The sequence below is a fragment of the Neopsephotus bourkii genome, unplaced genomic scaffold (assembly GCF_033783945.1).
Source record: "Neopsephotus bourkii isolate Nb327-2 ecotype Australia unplaced genomic scaffold, CSIRO-AGI_Nbou_v1 NB_39, whole genome shotgun sequence".
NCBI classification, from domain to species: domain Eukaryota; kingdom Metazoa; phylum Chordata; class Aves; order Psittaciformes; family Psittacidae; genus Neopsephotus; species Neopsephotus bourkii.
The window spans coordinates 312,837-338,640 of record NW_026900556.1 but is presented as its reverse complement, the minus strand read 5'-3'; the positions used below and the strand labels follow the sequence as shown (position 1 = coordinate 338,640).

The window sequence follows — 25,804 nt, the reverse complement described above, 5'->3', positions numbered from 1 at the left end:
CAAAAGGAGTTTGAATATCCCCCTCAGGCAGGGAAAGGAGAAACAATAACTGCTTTATTCCCAACTTGAAACTTTCTTTTCTTAAATTGAATGTCTTCATAGAAAGAAATGCTATTTGGGATGTGGTTGTGCAGTTAGTTAATGATTTCTTTTTTCATTCCATACAACCCACCCATCCAAGACCAGTTTTCTCTTTGTTTCCTTCAATGGCTTTATCACATTTTGTAGCATCATACTTTGTGTTTCCAGTTCCTCAGCAAGGAAGTGGATTTTACACATGATGTTCAGTGTGCCAGGTAGCTGACCTCTTCCTGACAGCAACTGGGAAGCTTTTAAAGCTGCAACTGGAAGTAAAGATGAATGGGAGACCCCTTGGTTGTGTCTGTAGCTGGCTGCAGGTGTGCTTGGTGGGTCGATACATGAAGAATTGCTGCATGGAAATACCACCCATGCCTGTGTGTGTTGGAGGTTTACCTGGATTGCTGCCCAGCTCCAAGCAAGCCCGGTTGACACACTTAAAGTGGGATTAATCTGGTTGGATTACTTGCTGCTATTTATGGTTCCAGCATTAAATACTTGCTTGGCTGCCCGGCTGGTTTGGGCCACGTTGGTTGAGGTAGTGTGATAGGGCAGTGGTTTGGAACAGACGCAGTTTGATCGGTCAGTGTAGTACTTGTGAAGTTTAGGTGTGTACACAGCAGAGAAACTCCTTTAAGACCTGAGTGGAGAGAACAGTGAAAAACAGGGGCTGAAAGAGGCAGTTCCACCAGCCATTTTTTCCCCTAAATTAGCAATTGAATCTTTTTTGTTACGTTGTGGTCAGTGAGATCTTGAGTCTGGAGGTACTTGTTGACAACCATTACGTTGTTCCTCCTGTTGTGATCTGCTTGGGTTTTAGGGTATGGCTGTGTTGAGGTCTCACATACAGTCCTCACATGTATGACTCCTCTTTTGACAGTGAGGACACCACTACCTTTAATCAACCTCCAGCTTTATTTACCTTGATATCATCTCACCTTCTTTAGCATGCATACTGGAAAGCATGAAGTTAAGCATACAGGTAGTTGACAGTGCTTGTGTTATGGCTGGTGATGAGGAAGCTGCACTGCACATGACTGTGATGTTTCAGGTGCTTACAACTGAGTTCCTGCAGATACTGCTGCAGTAACTCAAGCTGTTATCTCTTATGTTATCTGTTGTGTTGCTTTCTGTTGGAAGTTGATTTTGGGAGAGGACAAACAGGCGAGAGCAGTGATTTCTTAAACCAACGCAGCAATCTGTGCTAGAGCTTGTTTACCAGTATATATCCATTTACAATAGATTGATTTAAGTATTAATATAGTAGAAGAAGAAACCTGCACATATATTTGCCAAAGGAGAGCCAGTAGCTCCGTTAACAGGTACAGATGCTGGTTACATGCTTTTAAACTTTTGTTTCACACCTCTTTGAAGGGAAATTCAGTTATTCCTGCAAGGGGATCCCTGGGGATCTTTTTTCCCCCGTCTTCCATCTCAGCCTTTCTTTGTGAAAGTCTTAAAACTCAACAGGAGGACGCAACAGAAATGTTGTATTTCTTACAACTCTTCCCTTACAAACTGGCAGCCACACTGGGGATATTTGAGGGTACAGGAGGCGGAGGATACGTTTGACGATGCTCCGGGTGAATTGGCAGAATACGCACGCATGCTGGTTTAGAGAGAATCTCTCCACAGGGCTGTAATAGCGTGATGCCTTCCTCTTCAGTAAGTCATTTTTGTCAAGTTAAAGGCCAAAATTCAAACTGGCTTGTTGTCAAGGACACTAAGCACAGCGGGCAGAAATCCCCAAGGCTACCCAGTTCACAGCGTAGATAGATAAAGCTGGCAGAGCGTGGTTTACTTGTTTACTCCCCTTCCCTTCGCCCATGCAAAACCCTCTTGCCTTGTTTTGAGGTGTTTTTTTTGTTGAGGATATGGCCACTATTATGCATACTAATACAATTTAACAGCAAGTATTTAAATGGAAGGTTTGTTCCTCTGTATGTGGGGAAAACAATCGATTATTGTTTAGGAGTAATGCAGAGATAATGCACAATCCCCCCTCTCCAGTGACTGCGTGGGACTGCAGGCTGCTCCCTATTCCAGCTGTGCTCACCTCTGTCACAGCTGGAAGAACTTGGCATTGGCAGCATCCCATCCTGGTGGGCACCAGCCCTTTACACTGGCTCTTGCGTGGGGAAGCAATTCAGATGGGTTAAGCTCATAATCTGAAATGGTGCTGTTAGAAACATAAGAAACAATGGAAAATCCAATGGAATTAGGTGTTTGGAATAGCTTTTGTATTTTACACTTTACTTCCCGATTCCCTTGTAAGAATGTACAACAGCCCATTTAGGAATAAAGGGCCGTGTTAAACCACACTATTAACCTCAAGTATTATTGACCACTAGAATACTCCAGGAGTATTATGTGTCCCTGAATGTCCTCACTAATGGGCAGTTTCAGCCATGGTTGGGTTTTTTCAATGGGAGATGGTTCTTTCCCAACTGATTATGAAGCAAATAAAACGTGTGTCTTTTTCTTTCATAGATAAACCTTACATTATCTTTCTCCAGCAGTAGTTTATGCTTTTACAGGTAAAATGTAGTAGGTAAAGAAGTATTTCGCTTGGATGCAGCCTTTCTTCCCTGAAGTTGATGCGTTCTTTGTAGACACAGTTTATTATTTGGAGCAAAATGGCATTTTTGGATGAGTGAATTAGGAAGAACAACGTTTTCGTTGACCTTTTCAGATGTTTGCATTTTTGTCCTCTGCAGAAATCTGCCCATTTCCTCCCTCTAATGGTTACACTAAACCAAAATGCAAATGTTCTTATCAATTGGAAGCTTCCATCTCTTGTTTACTTCACAAAATGGCAAATTAAATTCGCGTGTGTTACAATCTATTCCTCTAATTGTGTCTCTAGTTTCCAGGACACTGTATTAAAAGCTCTCCCTTGTCTTTTTTTCTCCTTAAAGTAAAGGTTAAAAACCCATCGAAGAGAGTTGCCTTTTTAATTATCTTCAATTCCAGGCCACTGCTGCTGTGAGTCTGAGCTCTTCTTTTTCCACGGTCCTGACTTCACTTCCTCACATCCCAAACACAGTCTGGATTGCATCCCCCAAAGCCAGTACAGCAGAAAACCCAGTCCCTGTGGTCAGTGGTTTTGCATCTTCTAGGCCGTAGGGTATATGACCCAAATAGTTCATTGAAAAGGAAGCATCTTTTGAAATGCTCTGTTTTCCTCAAGAACGAAAGAAAAAGGAAGCTCTCCAGACTGCATGTGGAAATTAACTGGGTATGGGTTGTGTTGTTGCTTTAACATCACTTTTTAACCACACTAGTGCAGAATTTAGCACAGCAAGAAACTGCAGTTTGATTCAGGCTTGTGGTAATGGAGAGACTTACAGGGGAAGCCTTGTTCTTTATCACTGGTAAATACCATTGAGTTCTAGCTATCCTCGAAGCTGATGCGCTTTGGTTTTCTTTTCCACACTTGTAGACATTTTATAAGCATGTGGGAACTTCAGTTTAAACTTGGAATGAAAATGCAGAGTTGCCCTGTTCTACGAGTGTAAGTCGTATTAGTGATACCTCCTTGCTGAAAAAGGCTTCTTTAGTGTTAATGGGAAGAGAATCCACTACATTTGGGTTTGGAACTGAGTGAATGTAAGCTAAAGGTCTGATGTCAGAAAATTTGGGTGAATTCTGGGTATTGAAATCATATTTATTTCACTGTTATATACAGTAGAGATTCCAAGTAGTATCTCTTGTTTCTCTGCCTTAAAATCATCTGCAGACAGGTAACTGCCATGCTGAGCACTACGCTGGGTGTGTTCACATTTCAGTGTCTGTAAATACCCTACTAAACCACGGGTCAGAGGGAACGGAATTGGATTGGAGAACAAGAATAACAAATGCATGGAGTGTTGGGACTTTGGGAATTTGCAGAGCCCTTCGGCATATCTAACTTATCTCCCAGCTATTTCTGACGTCAGGAGCTTTTATGCTGTGATTTGCTGATGCATTTAACCCACTCCTGAAATTACTTCTGTCCAGAGTGAAAATACTTCTGTTGAGGGTTCCCCCTTTCACAGGCGGGTGCTGGAATAAGGTGAGATAAGGTTAAAATCAGGGAGCTGGTAGGTGCACAAGGTTGGAAGCATGGCGTGGTCCATCAGCATGTGAGTGTACTGGAGTCAGAGAAGGGGCCCAAACATGAGGCTTTAATGGCTTAGTTCAGCTTGGTAGCTGTATAAAGTAGCCAAGCTGTATGATGTGATGTAACCACACTCGGGTTTAAATCTCTGCCCCCGCACCTTTCCCCAGAGATGCTGTAATTCATTAAATACTCCAACATCAAACTGGCTACTGCAAAAGCACAGGCTGTAGGAATAAATGTCTGGCTCTCTATAAGCCTGACTTCTGCAATAATTAACATCACAGAATGGTTTGGGTGGGAAAGGGCCTTAAGATCATCCAGTTCCAACCCTCCTGCCATGGGCAGGGACTCCTCATGCTAGATAGACCCTGTCACCCAAAGCTCTGTCCAGCCCAGCAATTAACTGAAACACGGTATATGCTGCATGTGCAGCTAATGGGCCACAATAGGAGCACCTACATCTTTTATTCCTTCTTCCCAGGATTTGCAGGGAATTGAATATTAACAGACTTCTTTCAAGACGTTAATTAGATGTGTCTGCTCGAGCACAATAAAGGAGCACAGGTATGAGAGTCAGTGGGTCAGACTGACACCAGCGTGCGGCCCTTACATGTGCTTAGGGTAATGTCATCAGTTCCAATGATTGTGCTGTCACCAGCTCTTATTAGGAGTGCTTTTACATGGTCTGAAAGGAGACTTAGGCAAGCAAAAGCAGCATGCACATGGGCACTCCTCTGTGTTGTGTTCTTCAGCTGAAAATGAAATACCTTCTCAGAATTAAAGGTCTGTCTGGAAGCAGGATAAATCGGGAATACTTCAGGATAATCCAACAGCTTGGCTTGGGCCTGCAGTCGCAGTGATTTCTAGGTTTTGTTTTCTTCAATCACAGGAGTAATTGGACTGGTCTACAAATGATGTTTGGATAAACTTCAATGGAAATTAGCAAAGCAGCCATCAAGTGGGGTTTATAAAAAGTTGCTTGGGAAAATGTGTTGTAAGTAGTCTGCAATTCAAGGCATTTCCTTCGCATTATGCTCATCAAGTCTGCATGTGCAGCTTCCAGATTGAGCTAGGACATAGATGAGAATGATTTTTGATAGAAGGGAGAATAAAAAGAGAGAAGAAAGCCCAGCTGGGAAGTAGTATCAGGGGTTTTTATCATTGCCTTAGGATGTAAATACAAGTGCACAGAGAGAAAAGAGACTTTGAAACACAACACATTAATCTGTGATGTTCGAGATGATGCTGGTAGTGTAAACGTGATTGAAATAGTCATTGTAGAAGTGGTGAGTAAATATACGAGAAGCCTTTGGATAAACTGCCTTCTCTTTGATATTATACCAAGTAAAGACAAAAGGTCCTGCTTGTTCCTGTGATGTTTCTTCACCAGGGAGGTTGTATCAGGCAGAGCAGCTGCCAGTTTTAAGGGTGATCATGCTTCCAGATGCCAATGTAGAGCTCTTTATGATAGCACCAACCAAAGACTCGTGCCGCCAGCCTCTTCTGGGGTGGTGGAATGAAGATGTTGCAAGACCAAGGGGAAGAGGATCCAACAAGTATTTCTGTAGGGATTTCTCCTGGATTGGAAGCTGCTATTACTCAGTTTCTAGGCTTTTGGTAGTTTCACAAATCAGCAGTGAAACCTGCCACATGGAAGCTGTCTGCAGGTTTGGGAGGTGATGCTGCCTTAGCTGGCCATCAGGATGATGGATAAACTTACGGGACAAGGTTAATCTTCTTTCCAGACTCCAAAATTACCAGGCTGCAAAAGGGATCATACCTGTCATTCTCCTTGAGCTCATCTTTGGCTCTTCATCTGATTTCTGTCAGATTTGATAAGGACAGAGATTATAAGTGTACCAGGTCTCCCAGGCTGATGGAGATGAGCAGCTTGGTAGAACAAATGCTCTTTCCCTTGGTCCACTGAAGAGGGCAAGGTCCAGGTCCTGGTCCCAGTTGTGTGGACAGATGTGGAAGGAGAGTGGGAAGGGAGCTCTGAGGTAGGAAGCTGAGGAACAGGTATCTATTAAATCATCACACACCTACAAGTAAACCAAGCTTCCTGAATTGAACTCCTGCTTCCGTAACCAGATTGAGAATGGGGTTTGGTTTGGGGATTTGGGCATTCTTTTTTGCTTGTTAGGTTTCTTGTTTGGGGTGTTTTTTCCCTTAGAACTTCACATCATTCTCCGAGAAACATCCAGTTGACTTTATCATATACCTGTAATAACACTCCCTATATGTTTGCTTTAACTTAGGGGTTTGGTGTTGCTTTTTAACCCAGATGAAAAACACAAGGATTCATCTGCGTCCTGCGAGCGCGTTGCTTCCAGCATCACCGATGCATCAACCTCCTACTGGCGTTTTTTAATTACAAGAACTGCACTATCACTTCCAATTAGTGCCACACAGCTTATTTTAGTGAGGAGCAAAATGGTCCTTAAAGGGTTTTCTCTCTCATGAAAATTGTTTATTCCATCCCGCTCCATTTTGCTCCTGTCTAGTAGTTTGTCATTCAGTGCTTGGACTGCATCAGATTCCTTGGGTCCTGTTAGTGATAGGAATGCAAATAAAAGGCTTGCTTTTAATATCTCCTCTATTTGATAAATAGGAATCACCTTGTTAAAACCAGAACCATCAAACAGTTTCTTCTCTTCTGATTCCCCCAAAGCAAGCGATAGCCTGTTTTGAAGTGCATTCCCTGTGTTGGAAAGGTGCAGAAACCTATTTCTGGCAGCTTCTGTGTCATAAACTGTGAAGAGCTGTTTTTTGTAACCCTGCTCAGTGAAATTGTTAGGCCTTTCTTTAACCGACTTACTGTGAGAACAAGTAACATACCCAGTGAATTTAGCCCTAGTGAGAGTTCTCCTCATGCAGCGGTTCGTTTTACCTGGGGTGTTAGCACCGTTAACCATCCGTGTGAAATGTAATGCATTGGATCTATTGAATCAGTTATCGAATGGAAAGCAAGCAGTCTGAGGCTTTGACTGAAGCTGTCCTCATGGGTTGTTTTGTTAGAGATTGAATTTGGGATGTGTTAATATGTTTGATGAACGCCTTTTAGCTTAGGAGAACTTTCCTCCTGTGTTTTTGGTTGCAGCTGAGTGGTGTCACCTGCATAAAGTCCTATCTCTGAATACAAAACACACGTGTTAAGGGCATAGAGGAAGAGGCACGATATCTTTTCATTCAAGCTCCTCTTTGTGTATCTAATACCTTTGATCAAGGTATCTCGGGGCAGTAATGGGATTATAATGGACACAGACATTTTGTACAAGGAAAATCACAACCCGTTGCTGTTGCAGGCAAAGTGCTGAATGTGTAATGCTGAGGAAGCTATGGCCAAGCATCCTGGTCGGAATAAAGCACTACAACGTTTTCATCAAGATCCCAGCCTTTATGAGTGGATTCACATGGGATTAGAAAGGGGGTTTCCTTTATTGAGTAGCTTGCAAGTTGCTCTCAAAGCAGTTCCCTGGTGGGGGAAGTCCACGTAGGCTGCTGTTAAGCCACTGCCGAGAAACTGACTTTGCAATGAAAGCATTTATGTTTTTAATGACACAATTCCCTGCTGGAATGCTTACATGCATGCTGTACGTCGCCTGTTTGCATTCTAAACGCTGTTGTAACCCTGCTCTCTGCAGCCGGTCTGTAACTAAAACATCCCTAGCATCTTTTGGCTGGAGATTCAGTCAAGGATGTTTCACATCCTGCTTGCAAGAAGGTGGTTCCAGCCTTTCTTGAAGCTGCTCCAAAGGAGATTTCCGTCTGTAGTGGGTAGGGAAGTCACTGCTTATGGTCCAAGGGCTTAGTGACGTCCTCTTGTTGTCATGACCTACCATGCTTAACCGATAAGCAAATGGACATATTTAACATAGCTAGATGGGCCAGGATAAGGGCTGGGGTCACTCTGTATCTGTGACGTGTGTTCTGCTTGAGCTCACTGAGCTCGTGAGTTGGTGTTGGCAGAATAACGTGGATAAATGTTTTAGGGACATGAAGGAAAGGGGCTGTGTCTATGCCCATAGGCAACAGACCTCTCTCCCCACATCCTGACCAAATCGAAGGGTGCTTGCCATCATGGATTAGTTGTTCTTGCTCACCCATAGATTGGCTCTGCCCACTCTGTTTGTTTTGTTCTTCAGCCCTGGTGACTGTCAGTAGCGCTGGGCTGAATAAACAGAGACTATTGATCAAATTTGAAGTCATTCCCTTGGCAGTTTAAATAGATGCTGTCCTATATAATTAGAACAAGGGAGTAACACATAGGCTGATACAGCTTTAGTCTGAATAAAAGCCTTCTTGTCATGAAATCTTGTTTGGTGCTATTCAGCTCTGGGGTTTGTGCCTCTCATAGGTCACACAAGAATGAGCCATTTTGTTTCAAATACCTACTGTGAAGAGGATGCTTTTGCTTGTGTAAGAGCAAAGACACTGCTACAGCATGGATCTGCTGAACTGTGCTACTAATTGGACATAACATTAGGAAGAAGAGAGCGTGAACATGAGGTTATTGGTTAACCACATCCACCTAGAGCACACCTGGAGGAGGAGGACCACTCGGTATTGCCCTTATCTTCAGAGCTACTTCAGCTCTGAAGCAGAGGCAGGTTTTGATTGTCCATCTCACAGCTGAGAGGAGCACACACGTGCCTGTTAGATGTGATGTTTGTACTCAAACACAACAAGGGATTAATTATTTCTGAAGGAAGACGTTCCGTTTTCATGGCTACTGTCAAAGTGATGGCAACGGCTGGGAGGCAGCACGGCCACGAGACACGGAGCGTTTGCTCTGTGGTGTAGTGCGAACATACCAGCGAGGAGCAGCCATAGTGTCACTGATAGATGTGCAGCTCGTGCCCGCAGCCGGGCCGCTGCTCCTGAATCACCCTGCTGCTGGTCCCTCGAGAGCAGGCACATCCCGGAGCAGGATGTGCGCGCGTTGACCCACATTTCCTGGGGCAGAGCAGCCATCACGTGCAGCTCCCTGCTTGGGAACCAGATGAGAACCGATGGAACTTGCCTCAGCCGGCATCCGCGGGGATGCGCTTTTAGGGATTTGCCGCTTGTGTGATTAATACGTGATTAGGTGGATTGGAGAGTGTGTGTATGTGCTTCTCGTAGGCAAGACTTAGCACTGAACAATGGCAGCATCAAAAGAAGTCTTTTTATGTATTATTCTCTCATAGGGCTGGTTTTTAAATCACATCTTTTCTCTAACTAAAAGCTTTCCTACTAAATCCTGGGAGAGTTTGTTCCATGGGGATGTTTTTCCTGCAACAGATGGACAAATGCCCCATAGAAGAAAACAGTGATTTCTTACTAGAAAGGCAGAAGTAGGTGAATGAATGCTAAAAACTCAGCTCCCCAAAGCTATTAATGTCTCTGTAATTGCAGTCTTTTTTTGGAATAAGCCTCATTCCTGTCCCATTCTCCTTTCCCCTCATTCACAGCTTCCTTATTCCTGCACAGACACACTCAGCCCCCTCCTTCCCCATTAGCTGGGTGTCACCGCTGTCACCTCCCGCTCCCCACGCACCCAATGTGAGTTGGGCAGAGAGGATAACCTGAGAGGAGCTGATTGACTGGCAGGTATCCAGCATCGGTGCCCTGCACAAATACAGGCGTGTGTTTGGTGCTTCCTCTGCTTTTCCTTTGTAAACAAGGAGGGTTTAAGCTGAACTGAGCAAATGAAGAGAAACCCCAGCATAAAGAAAGCAGAGCGATTTGTAACGTCTTGGGTGGGTGTTAACAGGGATTAGAACAGGCTGAAGAATCAGGAAGCAAACTACTGAAGACCTGAAAGCTGAGAATTTCCAGGAATTAAAAGCAATATCCTAAACCGAGGTGCTCTCTTCAGAATCAGAAGTGATGCCGAGGATTTAATCTGGGAGAACACAGCTCTTTCCCCTTCCTGAATGTAAACTGCACCTTTATTTTAGCTTTTCTGTTGGAAATTCCTGAAGCAATTTTTCCCTTTTTGGAGTGATCTTTTGCATTTAACCTGGACAGTCAAGGTGTCACTTTTCCACTTCTTTTTTTCCTGTGCCTCTTGAATCATCTGGAACGTGTGAATAGGAAACGGTAACAAAGACAAAACCAGATGTCTGGCTGTATTTTGCCCACTGTCAGTACACACAGTTGCTGTACCAGGCTTGTGGTTAGTGCTCCTGCAGAGCACCAGCCTGACAGTGGCTGCTGCAAGGGGAGATTTAGATTAGACGTGAGGCAGAAGCTCTTCCCTGTGAGGATGCTCAGGCGCTGGCACAGGGTACCCAGAGAAGCTGTGGCTGCCCCATCCCTGGCAGTGTTCAAGGCCAGGTTGGACACAGGGGCTTGGAGCAAGCTGCTCTAGTGGAAGGTGTCCCTGCTTGGAGCTGGAGGGACTTTAAGGTCCCTTCAACCCAAACCATTCCCTGATCCTCCTCCATGTGTCCCATGGTAACAACTAAGTTCTGCTCAGCCTGGCTGAGTGGACTTGGAAAGCTGCTGGATGCTGCTTAATGTGGAGCCCTTCTCTGTTCTTGACATACAGTGTCAGTAATAAAACTGCTCACCTCCCTTTTAGTACAGATTTACTGCAGCAAGGTGTCCAGGTGGTATTTTTAACAGCTCCGTGGTGGGTTTTTTTCTGTAGCAATACCTTTACTTGACTATTTTAAGTCTTCCCATTTCAGTTTGTTCTGTACTGACACAAGCTGAAACCCAGCTGAAGAATGGAGGTTAAAACTGGTCACTAAACACGCACAAGAGCTGGGAATCATCAAGAAAAGAAGTCAGTTGAATGTTTTCGTTCCCTCTAACATGGACAAACCCTACAGGTTTTCCCACAAGGCACTAAAAGCATTTATATCTCAGTACTAAGATCCAAGGTAGGATTAAACCCTCATTTATTATGGGCTATTAGGCTGTGCCACTTCTTTCCAGCACCAACGTGATCTTGATGATCCATATGTTTGTTATCCTCAGGTTGATAACGACAGCCTAGGGAGCTATGGGAAGAGAAAGAATGACTTCTGAATGAATTCCAGCTGGTTCAGTTTTTGGCTGTCCATTCACTAAGTAGCCTAGAACAAAATGAACTCATTGCTCTGGGCTTTTGTACACAGTTAACTCTTCACTGCATATTGACTTTCACTGCCCTGACTTTTAAATCTGAGCTCTCTCTCAGCCTGTTCAGAAAGTACCAGGCCATCCCATGTGTTTGTTATCATGCTCACCGCAAACCAAACACCGCGTTGGCGAATAAGGGAGGCAGAAGCTCTAAGAGCATGAAAAAGGTTCCTTTGGCAAAGAGGCCCAAGGCTTTGAAAAGCTTTATATGGCAAGGCTTGAGGCTTTTTATGTTTCTATCCAAACATGCCAAAACGCACTCGGCATACCTCAGTTAAAACACAAGCCTGGAAAGCAGCTTAGATGCTCTAGAAACGAGGGGAAGTTTCTAAGTCATTTGGTAACCTGTGGTTTTAAAGCATTGATACGGTACCACTGCCTTGCTTGAAAGGAAGAATGCTTTTCATTTGCCTGCAGAAAAATCTGGGGTGTTGACTTTGTGCCTCTTGAAGAGTCATCCAGTACCTGTTGGAATCTGTTCTGGTAGCAGGAACTGGAGTTGGTTGTAGTGCTACAAGAGGCGCTTGGTAAGTGTTGCTCTTTGCAGTAGATTTCTAGCAACTGCTTGTTTTGGGCTTGCTCAGTTCTTAAAGAAATGCAAAATGAGCCTAAAAACATCTTAAGCCCAGTGCACTGTTTTTATATACCTAATATTCCATAGGTTAAATTTCTCTGTGGAATTTCTCCATTGGAGGTTCCTCACTCAAGTGTTTCAGAATGAGCAAAGAAATGTGTATTCTTGACTGTTGTGACCATGAAGGTCACCAGTGTTCCGTGCTTTTGATTGTGACTTGTAAAATCGCTCAGGCAAAATCTGTTCTTTTGTATTTCCAATGTTTTTTGAGATGATTTAATGGAATTTCATTTTGCTGCCAGTTACCTTCACCGTCAGCAGCATCCCAGGTCACCTGTTCTCTGGCCAGCTTCCTCTTCTTGCTTCTTGCACTGAGTTCAGCAGCCCTACTTTGACCAGAGCCAAACCTGCGTATTTAGCTTTAAGGCAAGATTCCATGGGAGTTGCTTAACTAAAACTCTTCTGCTGATACATTTAAGCCCTCATGGGATGAACTAATAGTTTACATAGTTTACAACTTACACATAACTTAACGCCATTCATTTTTTACATAACAATGTTCTTGCTTTGAAGCAATCACTTGATGCAAACCAGACATGAATTTTGCCCTCTTCATTAAAATACCCCCGTTGGAAACTTGTGTTGCTATAAAGTTGATTTTATACCTCATTTAATTGCAATAAGATATCAAAAAAGCCAAATACTGGTTCTGTCTGGAAAAAAAACAAATCTCAGTTCTTAAATAGAGATTGGGCACGTGTTAAATCGCCGTTCGTTTTCCCTCCTTTACAACAGCGTTTAACATTCAAATTGCTTTGTTGAATTATTGCCACTACCTGGATGTGTAGGGATGTAAATACCAACCCCTCTGTGCAGAGACAAAACATATGGTTTAGGTTTTAAACTGCAGAATCTGCTTTGGTTTAGCTGGGAAGTTTTAGACCTTTTACTGTTTGACAGTAATTCAGTGCTTCTATTGAAGCGTTGCTTGGCTCATCTGGTCATGCTTTGCCAAGGTTTTCAGTACCAAGGTTTCTGCTTTCTGCTCTCAGCACCAAGGTTTTTACGTGTTTCCCAGTGGAAGGCCAGACTTCTTTCTGCTTTGTGCAGAACAGGCAGTTACTATGAGGCCACACAATATATATATATGAAGAGAACCAGCAATAATATTGGGTTAAAAAGAACAAAAGTTGTGTGTTGTTCCTATCGTTTCCAAACCATTTTGCTCCGTGGACAGAAGCTCATGGCCACATCTGTTTTAATTGCTCTGATTGCTTGAGCGTTCCCCTAATTCTAGGTCTATGGGTAAGCATCTGCAAATGTGTTGCTTCTGGTTTTGGTTTCTTGTTCCGTGCTTTTCCCTCCTTTATAAAGCAGCAGAGAGCAGTTGTGCTGGTTTTCCTCCCGGCCTTAGGAAATGAATGGCTTGTAAAAGCTCTAAGTCCATTAATTGAATGGTGTTTTGGGGGGGGGGGGGAATAAAACTGCTGTTAATAGAGAAAGGTACTTGTAACTTGAGCCTCACAACCTGGTTATAAACCATGCAGTTGTAGCAGTGGTACGGTTGGCCCCATAGAGGATATCTGGGAAGAAAGGGAATCTATATTTCCATGTTTTATAGGGAGCAGGAGATTTATCGGGAAAGCCTTTTATGCACTGAGTTAGTAAGCAAATGATCAGCTGCACGGGAGAGTCCTTCTGAGGTGCTTTTCAGTAATGAAAATAAGGTGTTTAAGGCTTTCTGCACTGAACTTCTGAAAGTGGAGATCAGAGGCATGGTAAATTAAACACACCTAAAGGAAACGCTGACTGAGCACTTGGCTGTGCTGCACAGGGGGGCTCTCATTCTCTGTTACAGGGGTGTCCACTCTTTAGTGCGTTATTTCTGTCTAAGTAATGTCTTGAGTGTTCTATATGCGATGAATAATTCCCTGTTGTTCATGTGGTATTTCTCAGAGACACAAATCTATACAGCTGAAGATCTACGCAGCGTTTTGAGACAGGACCTTTTGTATCCAGGGAGCAGGACTAAGTCTGATGCCCCAGCTCCGCGCAGGCCCTGTCGTAAGCAGCGTTAGGTTGAGTACGTGATCCCGTTAGGTATGAACATCTGGAGAGATTTGAAAAAGGTGCTTTGAAACCTCCCAAATGTTAAAAGCACAGAGTATTTTTGGCAGTCTTGGTAAAAGGGAGTTTGGAATCTGAGTTATGAGTGCATGTGGGTGGAGGAACATGGTTTTCATGCTTTAGGAATTTTTTTCCAGATGCTTTCTCAGTGCTTGGGTAACTGTAAAAGTGAAGTATTAAGCCTTCAGCATGGATTTATTCCTTACTTTTAATGTAATTGAAGGAAACCGAGCCACAGTTTCCTGGTGCGTTTTGAACTTTGCTATGGGGGTGATGGAGCAGGGCTCTGTTTCAAAACGTGAGCACAAGTATGTGTAAGCTGTACAGATAAACCCATCCTGTTCATTGCATCCACAGTGTTCATTGCACATGGAGCAATTGGAGATACAAGAGATGTAAGGCGAGATATCCACAACTGGGTCGATCCCAGTAACTACAACTTGCACAAGTGATGTGTGGAGGGAATGTAGCATCCCACTTTGTGGCTTTTATTTCCAGTAGGAATTCTGTCACTGCAGTTGCTTTGTTTAGCTGTTAACTAAGAGTTTGTGCTTGCCCTGAGAACAGGATATTATGCTGTGTGGTTTTAATGGAAGATTTGAGTTCTCTCCAGATAGTTCTGTTGCTGCTGTACGCAGGGGCTGACACTATAGCTGAAGCCTGAGAGTATCCTTTGTTTACAGAGAGCTTTTTGGAGCCTGTTTGTGGACCCAAATAAAGGGAAAACTTGACTGAATATGGGAAAACCCTCTCTACAAAATCAATATTCCACTTGGTCGTGGTGCTGGTCGGGATGGAGGACTGAGTTTTCAACCCCAAACAGTGGATAGAAATGACCTGATGTTCTGTTAGTGTTTTCTCTGGGAAGACTGTCATCAATAGGGTGTTCTTTGGGAATGGCTGTAAAGTGGCAACAGTAAGAACAGATTCACCTCTCCAGTTCCAGATCTCAAAGAAAGTGGTTGTGCTTTGAACATGTTGGGAGACTGTGTGCCAGGACTTCATGTCTGTAAGACTCAAGCAGTTGGAGGTGCTTGGGGCTTATGTCTATCTAGGAAACAGGAGACTGTGTAGGGAGTATGAGGAGGTTCTTGGCCTGGCTTAGAGGAAGGCATAGCAAAGTCGTAAGAAAACTGATGTAATAGCTGGGATTTAATGAAAGATTTAATCTGGGAGGTAGCCTTTATCTCAGGCATTTGTTATGGGTGAGCAGAGGGGGAAGGAGAGAAAGAGGAGTTAGTGTGAGGGATAATTGGATATGCTGCTTTCCACCTCTCTGCTTTGTGTGCCTTTCTCTGCTTCTGTACAGCAGCCCTGATTCAGCTTGCTATTGATCTCCCTTTTTGTATCCCTGCAAAGTTCTTCAGCTGATTCCATAAGTGAGTGTTTCTCCCAAGTTTTACATCTCAGTCTGTTCATTCTTAAACTTGCTTTACAGGTCTCAGTTAACTGGGAAGTTAATGAGTCTTGCTCTTCCAATGGGCCTATGCTGGTTCTTTAGTGATTTATGTTACTGAGGGCTAAATCAGCCCTTGCTGCTGTGTATATGAAGACTTATTGTTGGTCAATTTGAGTAATTCTTAGGACTCCTGGAGTTGAAACTCTTCTGTTTTGTCAACTTGGTATTGTTTGCGCTACGAGGACTGACTCGTTCGTGACGGGTTTCTGCTTAGGTAGGATGGAATCTTGCTTCCTGGCTAAGCAGATACTTTAATGACATGTTAATGGGCTAATAAAAATGGGCTCTTCTGGGCGTGTGGTTTTTTGAAGATCTCTTCAAAGTTGTCTAGTGTTTGCAACTGGCTGCACGAAGCCAAGTTCCAGCCCACGAGGAAAGCAAGCCTTGAAAAGAGGCTTTGATTTTTCACTGCAGCCTACACAAAAGAGCCACAAAAAGGCTTCGTGTATCAAATCTAGCAGCTCTTTGAGAATCGAGGGGTTGTTTTTAATGAAGCACTGCTTTAATCTCGCAGTCAAGGTCTGCTTTAGCATGAGTTCAGGCAGAGTCTCACAGTGTCAGGGTAGGGCATGACGTAGGCTGGTCCTTGAAGGCTGAAGGGTCTCCGGGGGGGGGTGGTGGTGTTTGTTGGTTGGCTGATGTGTCAGATTGCAGATGTCAATGGCACCATGATGCTGGTGAAGGCCACTCAACGTACACTGTGTATCAGATTAGTTCTGTGCAGCTTATTGGCTTATTTGGCTTCAAATAAGGGAAGGCTTGAGTTTTGTGTAGCTTTTTCTGCATGCTAGGCACTGCAGTGATTCACAGTGACTGAGAAGTTAAAGCACTCAGTGGATTTATGCATTTCAGTCTCAAGCAGGCGAAGAGAACGACCAGAAGCATTCCTAAAGCAAACAAAAAATAGGACTAGAATAGAAACCTTGGCCTTTGTGGTGACAATTGAGATTCCAGTTTGTGAATAAAGGGGGGTGTTTTAGTGCAGTGATGTGGCTAGCTGTAAAGCAACGGCATTTTTACACGCTTCGTGCCTTCAGCCGTCTTTCCTTTCCCATTAAACCCTTTCTCTTGTACCATACCAAGGATTGTCACCCTTAAAAAAGCACAACGCTTAAACCCTTCGTGGGTTGTCTGGTAGAGAAATAAACCCAGACGTTTATCTGCAGTGAAGCCTCATTAAAGTTGTGTGCAGAGGAGAGAGCAGTGAGCAGAGCCCTATGTAAAGCAGTTCAGAAGGGGGGCTTTGTGGGATTCGGGGTATTTGCCACGAAATAGGCTGAGCCATTTGGATGCGACGTGATTTCACATCACAGCTCCGGCAACTGCGGCCACGGCGTTAGAGCAGCGTGTGGTAAAAAGCTGATGTTTGCTTTTTTCCCCCTTGTTTTTGGAGGCTTTTTTACACTCCAAGCACATTATTTTTGCCGTGCAGCCTCTCAAAACTTGTTCGGAATGGCACAGTTTGGTGCTGTGGAAACCAGCCTCGAAGCTGGGGCTGTCCTGCTGTCCATGAACAGGTTTGGAAGGGACCTTAAAGCTCATCCAGTTCCAACCCCGTGCCATGGGCAGGGCCACCTTCCACTGGAGCAGCTTGCTCCAAGCCTCTGTGTCCAACCTGGCCTTGAACACTGCCAGGGATGGGGCAGCCTATTCAAACATGAGCTGCTTTGCAGCCTTTTGTATTTGCAGTGATATGCTGTGGCTTTCGCTTCATTCTCTGTCAAGATCTTTATCCCTCTCCCCTCCAAAGCCTCATTGTTCTTTGCTCCTTGCTTACATCTTAAAACCCACCAATCTGTGATGCTTTTAATGATTGTGCTACATATCTCTGTGATTAAAGATGGTCGACACAGAAGTAAATGTTAAGGAAAGCCCTTTCTCCATCCCCAGCCTGCTGGCCTGTGTTTGTCTTGTGTCAGAAAGCAGAACGAACGTATCCTGGAATCTAGCTGCCTGTTTGCACAAGCACAAATGATTAACCTGGAGTAGCAAAGGCAAGGCCAGAGATGGCTGAAGGGTGGATTTGCTAGCAGCGTTCACTGTGACCTTCCCACCCCTTTCCTAAGGAACATATGGACGTCGTGCTGGTTTGTCTTGTCCTCACAATTAACTTGAGTACTAAATTGAAGGCTGTTGTTAGCTCTGATCCTCTCCACGTGTAAAAGGTCTTAATCTGAGCAAGGAGGCTCTTACCTTTAACTTGCAAAGTGTGGATGAGTGCAGTCCCAGGTGCAGATTTGCCTGCTGCTTTGCATTGGGACTGGCTGGGACCTATGCAATATTGCCATCACTTACCTTTTGGTTTTCCTTTCTTCCCTAGGTCTCAAAACACAACCACCTAGTTTTTACACTGCAGCAGAAACCCGTTGTAGCGTCTTAACCCTGTGAGATGGGGTATGTTGTGTGTGAATAAACCCCATGTTGATGCAGACAGCAGTGTGAGGTCTCCTGCAGACTCACTTTGAGCACTGACAAGGAGGAGGAACATGCGCATGATGGCTTTGATTCTGTAGGCTGGGTCTGTGTACTTGGGGATGTTAAATGGTTCCCTCTCCGACCTGTCTTGCTCTGCCTCCCTTCCAAAACTGCTGGTCTTGCTGCAGAGGTAGGTGGTGAAGCAGCACCTTTCTGATGCAACTCTCAAGTGGGTTGTTCAGACCTTGGTGCCACTCCGTGCTTTCCTTACTACACCCGTCTGTAGCTTGTTCCTGCGGCACCTCCTGAACCACAGCAGATGATTCATTCCTGCTTTGGAAGCAGGGTGGACAACCGGGGGCTGGCAGAGGAACCACTCCGCTCACTCAAGTTCCATCTGCATTGAAGACATCCCCAGGGTGAATCCTGACTTTGTAGAAGGCTCGTCCTTTCTCTTCCTCCTGCCAAAAATGCTTTCACACTAGCACTTTACCCAGCTGGCTAATTTGGCCTTTGAAATTCCCTCAGTAATGGCAGGTACTTAAAAAAACATTCCCATCCCTTTATAAATATTACAATCTAGATGTAAAGGCATTGTTTCGGTGCTGTTTGGGACCTGTTGTGTGAAGAAGAAAAAGTTCTTCAGTGCTGTGCAGCAATCCAGAGCGGGAGTATAAACAAATACTGTGTCAAGCTCAAACAAGTCGGTTGACTTTGAGAAGGCAGAATGTAAATGCCCAAGTCAGGAGAATTAGTACCTTTGGTAACGTTGCAACGAATGCAGGGAGATTGCTCCTGCTTTCTTGTTGAAAAGAAAGGAAAACGAAAAGAAAAAGCACTTTGGGAAGGAGGCAGAGATGGGGTTTGGTCAAAGCTCGTGTAAAGCGTGTCTCTGTTTGCCTACAGTTCAATTCCCCACCGCCTCTGTGCCAGGGGTAGAATTAATAACCTTTAAAGCCTTTGTAGCTCCTTCTACCTGAGTTCACAGGTTTCAGGCTGGAAGGAGCAGCGCTCACATCCTGCTTGCAGTCTTGCTGGAGTCCTATTGGAGAGAATGTGTTTTATGGAGTAAATCTGGCATCAACTCAGCTTTACAGAGCAAGCAGGGGCTGTCTGCTCCGCCGCTGGCATTGCTTCATATCCAAGGCTCCCATTGCTGACCTTTGTCACCTCTGTCTTTACTGGAATTCAGAAATCTGTGGCTTTTAAGTGATGGAGCCCTTAAAAATACTTGTTTTGCTCTATTGGATTTAATATGCTAACAGTGGAACAGAGCCAATGGCCCATCTTGGGCAGCCTGATCCAGGAGATTGCTCCATAAAGGTTCATTTCAGCTATTAGCTCTTGCGCCAATATTTTCCTTACAAGAAAGAGTAATGATTTCTCTTTGCAACCTAAAATTGGGGGTTTCACAGGCTGCAACTGGCAAATTGGCAGCCGTGCTCATCTGAAAGCCTGTGGCAGAGGGAAGAGAGTTAAATGAAGTCTGCAATAATAGCTTTAGAAACTTGAGGCCGCTGAAAAAGAAAGCACACCTGAAATCTAGAATAAAGGTGGTAATTATATAGTCAGACTATATGCAGGTGGTTACAGAGGGAATACTTTTCCAGCTCAATAATGTATGCTCAAAATTGGGCATAAGGAAGTAAAATGAGTTGTTTGGTTTAAAAACTAAGAAGGAAAGCTCCACCGCCCACAAGAACTTCAGCATTCCCTTTGGCTGGTACTAGAACACGTGAGTTTTGGGTTTCACCTATCTTTATTCCCTGTTTTCCTGGTACTTTTTCCCTCTGAAGCAACAGGAAGTTAAAGGTTTCTGTGTTGTGCTTCCATTGAGTGGCGGATGGTGGTTCTGCAATCCTGCTTTGTTTCACATTGAGTCCTGTAGACTTCTCCTTCTCGGTCAGTTGTTAAGAGAGAAGCTGTCTGTGGTTGTGCACTTCTGCCACTGTAAGAAATAAGTGATTTTTAAGCCATTCTAAATGTAGTTTCCTGGTGTGGCTGCCTTCATTATTACCAATACAAAGGGTTTGTGTGTTTATGTCCATGGGTTACACAGTGGACTTCTTTGGTCTGTTTGCTTGGCGTGTGAGGGGAGGCAGGTTTTGTTCTGCTGCTTCTGTGAGGGGCGGGGGGAATGTTGCTCTGGAGTTCAGAGGTGGAATTCTTGATGTGTAAAAGAAAGAACTTTAAAAGGGGATTTGTTCCCACGTGTTTCCTACTGCATCTTCACTTTCCCCAGTGTAGAGTTAAGGTGAGACTTGAGTCTAAGTCAGGAGTGAGGTGAGATAGAGATGAGAGAAGGAGAAATGGACCATACCAGAGGGAATGGCCATTAGAGCATCTTCCGAGCATTCATTCTCATGCTGAAGGATCAGAACTGGATGGGAAAGAGACTACCTCAAAAACAGTTAGGTCTTTTATAGTCGTCTTCCTCTCTTGGCTCCTGGGTTTAGGTAAGTTAGAGCTCTCATCTTTGGCTCTGTAGTTCATTTCCCTGGCCTGTTAGAAGAGTTGAATGCATACTGAGCAACTCAGATTGTACTGAGCAGTCCTTATTGGAAAGCAAAAACTAGACTTATAGCTGGTAATAGATTGAATAGAAAGGAGATTGATGCGAGTTTCCTCATCTGATGTTTGTTTAAACTACTGTGCTATTGAGTAGAATTGGAGAAGGGGGAATACTGTTTCATTTGTGACCCTTTCAAAGGAAAATCTTGATGCAATTACTTGGTTTTCAGTGTACTTTTTCACCTGAGGTCCTGTCACACCACAAAACCTTCTCGTGTTTGCAAACTGCTCACCCTGTGACAGCAACACCACCACCACCAGCCTGCTTTAGCATTTGTGGACCGTGCGGTATAGAAAACCATGAGGGTTTAATGCAAAGGGACGTTCATTAAATCTTTTGTGTATTGTAACAATAGGACAAAAGCAGCAAAGGCATTTTTCCTCTTTATGGAAATCCATATTCCAGTCACAGATAAAGAAAACAATGCTCACTTTTAAAATGTGGGCATTTATTATGGATTATGATCAGGTAGTATTGCAGCTGCTGTGATTGCCTGAAAGGGGTTTTTCATGGGTTTAAGGTTTCTTTATCTGTTCTCTTGTTTTGCAGTGTTATGTGCCAAGAACCTTGCAAAGAAAGATTTCTTCAGTAAGTATGCCCCAATTGTATGACTTTCTGCTCTTGGTTAATCAGATTTATTTGTATATTGTGCATCAGTGTCATGGCTCATCTATGTATGCCATTTGTTCTGTGGTTCCGTTCTTGTGGTGACATCGCATTACTACGTGAGTATGTGTTACTCTGAGTTGTAACTCTAGGGTTAGAAAGACCAAGGGCTCACAGATGGAAGTCTGGCTGATGAGACCACAAGCAGGGTGCTGCTTACAGCTCCATGCTGGGGGTACCAAGAGCCTCCATCTCAGACATACTCTATTTGTAAAGTGAGTAAAAGATCCTGGTGCTGCAGTCTCAGTACTATGCTAAGGACTGAACAAAACCGACTGCTTCTCAGTGTGCATGGCTCACTTAAGCACTGTTAAATTAAGCACCTTTAACCTCTTGTTTCCTAAAGCATTCACAATTTACAGCAGGTTCCAGTCTGTATGACACAAATATGTTCCCTAACTAGGAACTCAATTCTCTATTTTGGATTTAATACAATGGTTCTAGGATAATGGCAGCTTTCCTTTCTTGGGGAGGGGAAGCAGAAGCTCATGCTAGCATTATCTTGGAAGGAACAACCCAAAAAGCACTGTGTTTAATAGTACCTTTTCCCTTCCACAGGACTTCCTGACCCGTTTGCGAAAGTCGTTGTTGATGGGTCAGGTCAGTGCCATTCAACTGACACTGTGAAGAACACATTGGACCCCAAATGGAACCAGCATTACGATCTGTGAGTTATTTCTAAGATCATAAATAAACAGTATTCCAGAGGATTATCTAGTCATTGGAATGCAGGGGTTGGCACTGCAGCTTCATCTTGCATTAGCAATGGAGTCACAGTTGCTGAGGACTGATTTCTTGCAACAAGGAGTTACCTGTTACTAAAGGAGGGCTGCTTTGCTTATAGGTGTTTGAATGAAGAAATCCTTGTGCATTGGGTACGCAGCACAGCTGCATAGAGTAAGCTCTACCGGAGCAGTGCAGTCCAGCTTGTACAAAAGATTGCCCTTGTTGTAGTGATTTATATTCTTTCAATTATTAGAAACAGGGATTCTAAAGTTTGGTACATTAATCAGCTTGTTGCATAGCTTTTAATGAGGCTGGCTGTAGTTAACTTCGTGCTGCAGCAATATCAATTTAACATGCTGGGTGAAATCCTAGTGCAGTAATTCATTAATAACACCATTTCAGACTCAAGCACTTCTGTATTTATCATAAAGCAGCATGACCAATGTATTGAAATGTATCAGAATTTGTACCAAATAAAGCATAAATTGCTTGGGGGAAAGGTACTCTTCTAATACGTATTTTTCTAGGTATGTTGGGAAGACAGATTCCATAACCATCAGTGTATGGAACCACAAAAAAATCCACAAGAAACAGGGAGCTGGCTTCCTGGGGTGCGTCCGACTCCTCTCCAATGCCATCAGCAGGCTAAAAGATACTGGATGTAAGAACAATTCCTACCTGGTGCAGTCAGGAACCTTCCGTGCCTTGTATCTGAGTAATGAATAGTATTCCCACCCGTCCCTCCCTGGTGTTTTGTTGATCTTTCCAATTCTCATTTGCAGACCAGCGTTTGGATCTATGCAAACTAAATCCCACAGATACTGATGCTGTACGAGGCCAAATAGTGGGTAAGAATCCTCTCAGCTCAACTTTTCATCTTCTTGGGTAAATATACTGTACAGACAAGTGTTCTATTAAAAAAGGAGACCTGTATATTATTGCTCTGTGCCTTTTCTGTATTGTTTCTTCTGACTTCAGTGGGATTCAACTCCATAACCTGAAAATTTTCATTGTGCTCCTATGTAGGAGTTTGTTTTCTCTCAGTTGAAACAGTATTAAAGAGGGAATGCATCTAGTAAGGTTTCTAATGCAGATCGGGAAGGGTAAATGTTACCAAGAAACTCGTTGCCTTTGGACCAAGGTAACAGGCAAAGAGAATCTTATGTGGAAAAGAGGATCTGGAGGAGTTAAAAGCGATATTGCAAATTGCTGGTTTAATACCCTTGAGTCCTGTAACCCCATTGCCAAGTTTCAACAAGGCACTGCTAGTTTTACAGCTCATTCACCCCATCTTAACCACGTTTTGATGGCAAAAACCACCAAACCCAAGCTTTTCATTTCAGTGTAGTTGGCAACCCCTAAATTCTCACTGTAATGATGACATCTAGTGGTGAGTAATTTCTTGCCAGCTTACCTTTCTGGAGCCTCATGAAACACAGATGTAGAAGTAGACGTGTTTGGTATTTACAGCACAGACTCAGCTTCAGTTTTGAGGGGTTGATGCCTCTGGTTTCTCTTCTTCCTTTTTAAGACGTCAGGAATGCCTTCGGGTTATAGAAGCAGTTTTGGTAAAGGGTGTGCTCTCAGCTTTCCTTTCTATTTTACCCCGTATAAATATGGGTTGTTTGTCTTTATGTTCTTTGAAAGGAATAGTTGTTCTTTCATGATTAACTTGTGTTTGTTTGCTTTCTATTGCAGTCAGTTTACAGACGCGGGACAGAATAGGCACGGGAGGTTCTGTAGTAGACTGTAGAGGGCTTTTGGAGAATGAAGGGTAAGGATTTTTGTTACACTTCATTAGAAAAATGGTGTCTATGTGGAAAGAAGAATTAATACTAGAACATGAAAATATCAGTATAAGTAATATATTGGCTGGGGATGTGTATCAGGTAATAAGGTGGATACTGACTTGAAGAGAATAAGCTAAACTGGGTAGGACTTGCTACTTTAGTTAACAGCGATTCTTGCACTTGCATGAGAAATATGGGGTATAAAAACATGAAGAAAGTGGCGTGTCGTGGGTTAAAAGTTGCAGTAATAGAGAGGGAGTGAAAGAGAAACAGTTATTTCTGCATTCACTTCTCTTGTGATGGAAACTCTTGAAGTTTCCCCATTTTCAGAACGGTTTATGAAGATTCCGGACCGGGAAGGCCGCTGAGCTGTTTCATGGAGGAACCAGCACCATATACAGACACTACTGGGGCTGCTGGAGGAGGCAACTGTCGCTTCACAGAGTCCCCCAGTCAAGATCAGAGGCTTCAGGCACAGCGGCTTCGCACTCCTGAAGTCAGAGGTCATGCACAGACACCTCAGAACAGACCACATGGGCACCAGTCGCCTGACCTACCCGAAGGCTACGGTGAGAGCTCTCCAGCACCATAACATTGAAGTTGTCAGCTTATAAGAACCTTTAGAGACAGAAAAAACACCCATTTCCTGTCTAGATGTGGTTTACCTGTTAGAACATGCAGCATCCACGTGCATCTCATGGCCTGCAGTTTGGATGAGGAACTGAGCAGAGCAGATGGGAGTTTGAGATTGGCTAATTAGCAGTTGGCTACGCCAGGATACACTGAGGGGTTGATGGTAAATTAAACATGAGGTTGTGGTATGATGCTGTTACAGAGAATTCACTGCTAATCTTGGCTTTGTATCTAGGGAGAACGAATGGGAAGAGCTCTTTAAACTAGAGCAGGAATGCTATTTTTTCCTTCCCCCTTGGCATGTTGTGTAGGTTTGAGCCCACATTTGAGAAAAGATCAGGAAAATAGAAAAGCAACAAAGAAGGCAGTAGTACAGAAGATTAGGGAGGATAAGATTAAAGAGAATTTAAATCTCAGTAAAGAGCACAGCAAATCTATGAGTAAAGAAATCTAGTTTGGGGGCTTGGGTTGTCTTAAAACCTAAAAATAAAAATAGAAGCTAAGGCACATGGATTTGAGAGCTTCAAAAAAGATGCTGAAATGTGTAATTAAAGTATATTTGGGAAGGACAAACCAGTCCATGCTGCAAGAGATCAGGTGGATGGCTCACATACTTGCTTCTGGGTCTGACAGAAAGAGAATATCTAATGGCTTTCAACAGACTGTTTGTTTACTTGGAGCAGTGTGTGCAGTTCTGGTGTCCTCAGCATAAAAAGGACATGGATCTGTTGGAAAAAGTCCAGAGGAGGCCACGAGGATGATCAGGGGCTGGAGCACCTCCTGTATGGAGACAGGCTGAGAAAGTTGGGGCTGTTCAGCCTGGAGAAGAGAAGGCTGCGTGGAGACCTCAGAGCAGCCTTCCAGTGTCTGAAGGGGGCCTATAGGGATGCTGGGGAGGGACTCTTCATTAGGGGCTGTAGTGACAGGACAAGGGGTGATGGGTTCAAACTTAAACAGGGGAAGTTTAGATTGGATATAAGGAGGAAGCTCTTTACTGTGAAGGTGGTGAGGCACTGGAATGGGTTGCCCAGGGAAGTTGTGAATGCTCCATCCCTGGCAGTGTTCAAGGCCAGGCTGAACAGAGCCTTGGGTGCCATGGTTTAGTGTGAGATGTCCCTGCCCATGGCAGGGGGTTGGAACTGGATGATCTTAAGGTCCTTTCCAACCCTAACTATTCTATAATTCTATTTTGGGTGTTTTCTCCAGCTGTTTAAGTTAAAATAATCTTTCCTCCTTTCCTATAGAACAAAGAACAACGGTACAGGGCCAGGTTTATTTTTTGCACACACAGACTGGAGTTAGCACATGGCATGACCCGAGGATACCAAGGTATGTATCTGTAGTTACAAAGTCAGGAGGTTTGGTGTGTGTGTGTGGCAGTAAGCTGAACCTTTAAGAGCAAAAACCTGTAAAATGGCCTGTCTGAACTCAAAGGGAGACCTATGAGCAGAGGAATAATTTGAGGTCTTTCTAGTTACCTTTTCACCAAGGGAAGGGTTTGAAAACACAAATTATCTACTTGTGAATTGTGTAAAGCAAAAGGGCAAAA

At 43.8% G+C, this 25,804-nt stretch overlaps 1 protein-coding gene across 5 annotated transcripts in view; it reads left to right on the top strand.

Annotated features, from left to right (window-relative positions):
• The window catches only part of SMURF1 (SMAD specific E3 ubiquitin protein ligase 1), a 45,657-nt gene that overhangs the window by 5,432 nt on the left and 14,421 nt on the right, over positions 1–25,804 (top strand). For 3 of the 5 annotated variants that reach the window (XM_061346183.1, XM_061346177.1, XM_061346210.1), the window contains exons 2-8: positions 20,990–21,028; positions 21,665–21,773; positions 22,360–22,493; positions 22,615–22,680; positions 23,531–23,606; positions 23,938–24,191; positions 25,500–25,584. In XM_061346183.1, the coding sequence (XP_061202167.1) occupies positions 20,990–21,028; positions 21,665–21,773; positions 22,360–22,493; positions 22,615–22,680; positions 23,531–23,606; positions 23,938–24,191; positions 25,500–25,584 (763 nt within the window). The remainder of the gene's footprint in view (positions 1–20,989; positions 21,029–21,664; positions 21,774–22,359; positions 22,494–22,614; positions 22,681–23,530; positions 23,607–23,937; positions 24,192–25,499; positions 25,585–25,804) is intronic. The other 2 variants (XM_061346199.1, XM_061346190.1) reach the window with 1 other exon arrangement.